The sequence below is a fragment of the Triticum urartu genome, chromosome 4 (genome assembly GCF_003073215.2).
Source record: "Triticum urartu cultivar G1812 chromosome 4, Tu2.1, whole genome shotgun sequence".
NCBI classification, from domain to species: domain Eukaryota; kingdom Viridiplantae; phylum Streptophyta; class Magnoliopsida; order Poales; family Poaceae; genus Triticum; species Triticum urartu.
This window is the reverse complement of record NC_053025.1, coordinates 569325164-569328173: the sequence shown is the minus strand read 5'-3', so window position 1 is coordinate 569328173 and position 3010 is coordinate 569325164. Positions and strand designations below refer to the sequence as shown.

Here is a 3010-nt window from a genome sequence, read left to right as displayed (position 1 = left end):
GTACGATTAAATTGGGGGCATAGTGACTGCTACCACGGGACCTTGAAACTGGACCTAAGCAGTGTGTTCCAGGGTGGTGGCGACATAGAGGATGAGCGCGGTGGCCCTAAAGCCGGGTGCAGTCTGTGAATGAAGATATGTCAAATGACACTACATCTCTTGAAGCTATCCGATAAATGGAGAACGTAGGCTGTAGCCAAAACTGAAGTTAGTGACCTCAATTGCTGTCACATGAAGAAACTTAGAGCAGGAAAATGTATATGTAAGAATCAACTCGGGGTGGCAAACACTACCAGCAGGAAACATTTTAAGGGCTGGTTCGTTGCAGCAAGGTATGCAACATTATAATGCTAAGCTACTCACTTGGACAATGAGATCATGAATTCAACTCTTATGAAAATTGAAGGACTGGCAGATTCTTGTACAATCTCGACGCAGATACATTTAACAGGAGAGATGAAACAACTCTGAATCTGAAGAGCAATGGAAGTAGAAATCAGCAACTAGCTGTGGCCTGTAGCTTGTTCACCACCATCAGACAATCTGAAGCCAGAATCATCACTCGTCGATAGCCTTCCGACACAGCAAAATGCAGACCTTTGGTCAAAGCCGCTATTGCTTCAGCCAGTTCTTGGATGATGATCCCTTGAAGAGTCTGGACAAACTGAGCCAGGACATCACACTCCCACACCCATCATTTGATCATCAATGAAGTAGTAACCATCTTGGCACTAGTGATGATGGCTCACACCTAGAGGTAGACACCGGGGAAACAAGACGCTGTTGGATCATATCAATATAAGCCTCCTGATCTTATGCACAACCCTTTGCGGTACAGGACCGCCTTTGCTGTTCCGAGCCTCGTTGGGTGCGTCCCGTGGGAATTGATATGTAACAGCAGTAGCAGTGGATGTTTCTTCCTTTTGACTAGAGTTATTTTGACAGTAATTATATGCTTTGGATTATGCCGTAATGAATGATTTCTACTTATGCTGCTCCGTCTCTTACTGATGAGTGACTGGACAACAAAATCTCATTGTATTACACACACACGCTCACAAGAACATCTACAGCTACGTACAGGCGTACAGCAAGAAGAAGAAATTGTGGGAAACAAGAGTACTTAAGCTTAACCGAGTTACCACCACAGCCTATGATCATCGTCCCCGGCGAGGAGGGCTCGGAGGAGGGGTGCCCCGGAAGGACTCCCAGAAGACGGGCCAGTTGCGGCGGGCCTCGTTCCAGCCGAGCAGGGAGCCCTCTCTGGCGGGGTCCCAGCTGGCTGACACGATGCCGTAGCTCACGCCGGCCAGCGCCGCCCCGAAGAAGACGAAGGACAGCCCGTAGGGGATGAAGCTCGGCACGTCCACCTTCGCCACCTTCTTCAGGTAGTAGAACGCCGGGAAGAAGGCCAGCCCCAGCGCCAGCGGGATCCCCACCGACGCCCCCACCCGCCGCATCATCCGGTTCGTCACCACCTCCGGGATCGCCACGTCCCTCTCGTCCTCCTCCTCATCATCGTCCTCCTCGTCGTCTTCGTCTTCTTGGTCCGCCGGGAGCTGCTGCTGATCCTGCTTCTTGTCGCCGCGCCGCTTGCTCTTCTTCCCGGGCCGGCCGATGGTGATGACTTTGGGCTCCGCGGCGTCGCCCCTGGAGTTCTTGTTCCTGCGGGCGTGCAGAGGGCGCGCGCGGCTGTGGGGAGTGGCTGCCCCGTGGAGGCGGAAGATAGAAGTGGGGCTGCAGGGGAAGGCAGCGGCGGCATGCGCGCGCGGCGCAGAGAGCGGCAGCTCCATGGCGAGAGCTAGCCCCGTTCCGGGTCACTGGCAAGAGGACATCTTATCTCTAACACGCACGCGGGGACGGAGACGGACGGCCTAGAGCAGCCAGAAGCCGAAGTCCAGATTTTCAAAATGGAAAAATAGAGAAATATACCTTTACTTTATGTTCAGAGAAGGATTTTTTTTAAGAAAATATACATTTTTAATAATTTTGTATTTTTTGTGGGGTATAATCTTGTATTTACTATAACCTATTTATCGAATCTAGTTTCAGTACCAAAAGAACCAAACCATCTAAGCTTGATCACCACATCTCGAAAATGCATAGATTATATCAAAGGTTCAACCTCTTCCCTCCTCCTCCACATCCCGGGTGAAAGCTCAAAATCCCTTGGATTGGACGGCGAGAGTGCTCCAACGGCATCATTTTTTTCTTGAAGAAGCTGCCCTAGGACTTTGGTTGGGTGGGCGAACCTTCGGTGTGGGTGGTCGATTGCCGGCGTATCTTTAGTGCTAATCATGTTCAGCGGCTTGAGGTCTCTGTCTTGGTCTTGGCTAGAGGCGACGTCGACGTCGGTGGTTTGTTTCGCAGGGTGAGGTGACCGTGCTTGTGGTCCGCTTTCTGGCACCGTGTTGGCCTTGTTCATACTTGCTCGAGGGTCAGCATTACTACCACCGACCGCGGCGTCCTTCAATCCCAAAGGTGAGAGGGTGGGGAGGCCTCTTCGGAGGTAGAGAGGTACGGGGGTGCCTAAATGGTTGGCCTCAAGGGAGTTGACGGAGTGAGGTCTTCCTTTGGCGGCGGGCGGCTCACCTGGCTTAGTTTCTTCGATGGCTTGACCTCGGATTCGCCGAGGGCTCCAATGCTCAAGTGTTCTTGGTGCATTCAAATCATGTTAGCTGTTATTTAGCATCTTGTATCTTTTGATGTTTCTTTTCTTTTCCTTTTTTGATCGATTTATCAGCTTTATATATAAAGCGGGGTGGCAACCTTTTGCAGTACAAAAAATAAACAACATTTGAAGCGATTGATGGGTACAACAATATCACGCACGTCCCAACAATTTCAATATAAAGGGGACCAATAAAAGATGTAAAACATTGAGGGGGCAAACATAAAAATTTAGAGCATTTTGAGCTAACAAATATGGGGTTGTTTGACAAGAAGTTCACCATGGGGCAGCCATGGCCCCAGCACCCCCATCCCTCCAGCTGTATTACTGTGTCCTAGT

General features: G+C 50.5%; 1 protein-coding gene across 1 annotated transcript; it reads right to left on the bottom strand.

The window, feature by feature from the left end:
* Positions 1–1019: 1019 nt before the first annotated feature.
* Positions 1020–1881, bottom strand: LOC125552748 (protein PAM68, chloroplastic). The gene has a single exon (XM_048716420.1). The coding sequence runs from the start codon at positions 1791–1793 to the stop codon at positions 1158–1160; it is 636 nt and encodes a 211-aa protein (XP_048572377.1). The 5' UTR covers positions 1794–1881; the 3' UTR covers positions 1020–1157.
* Positions 1882–3010: the final 1129 nt, after the last annotated feature.

Bases quoted from the DNA above. Each gene is read 5' to 3' on its own strand.
- LOC125552748 (XM_048716420.1), bottom strand. From the start codon at position 1,793: ATGGAGCTGCCGCTCTCTGCGCCGCGCGCGCATGCCGCCGCTGCCTTC.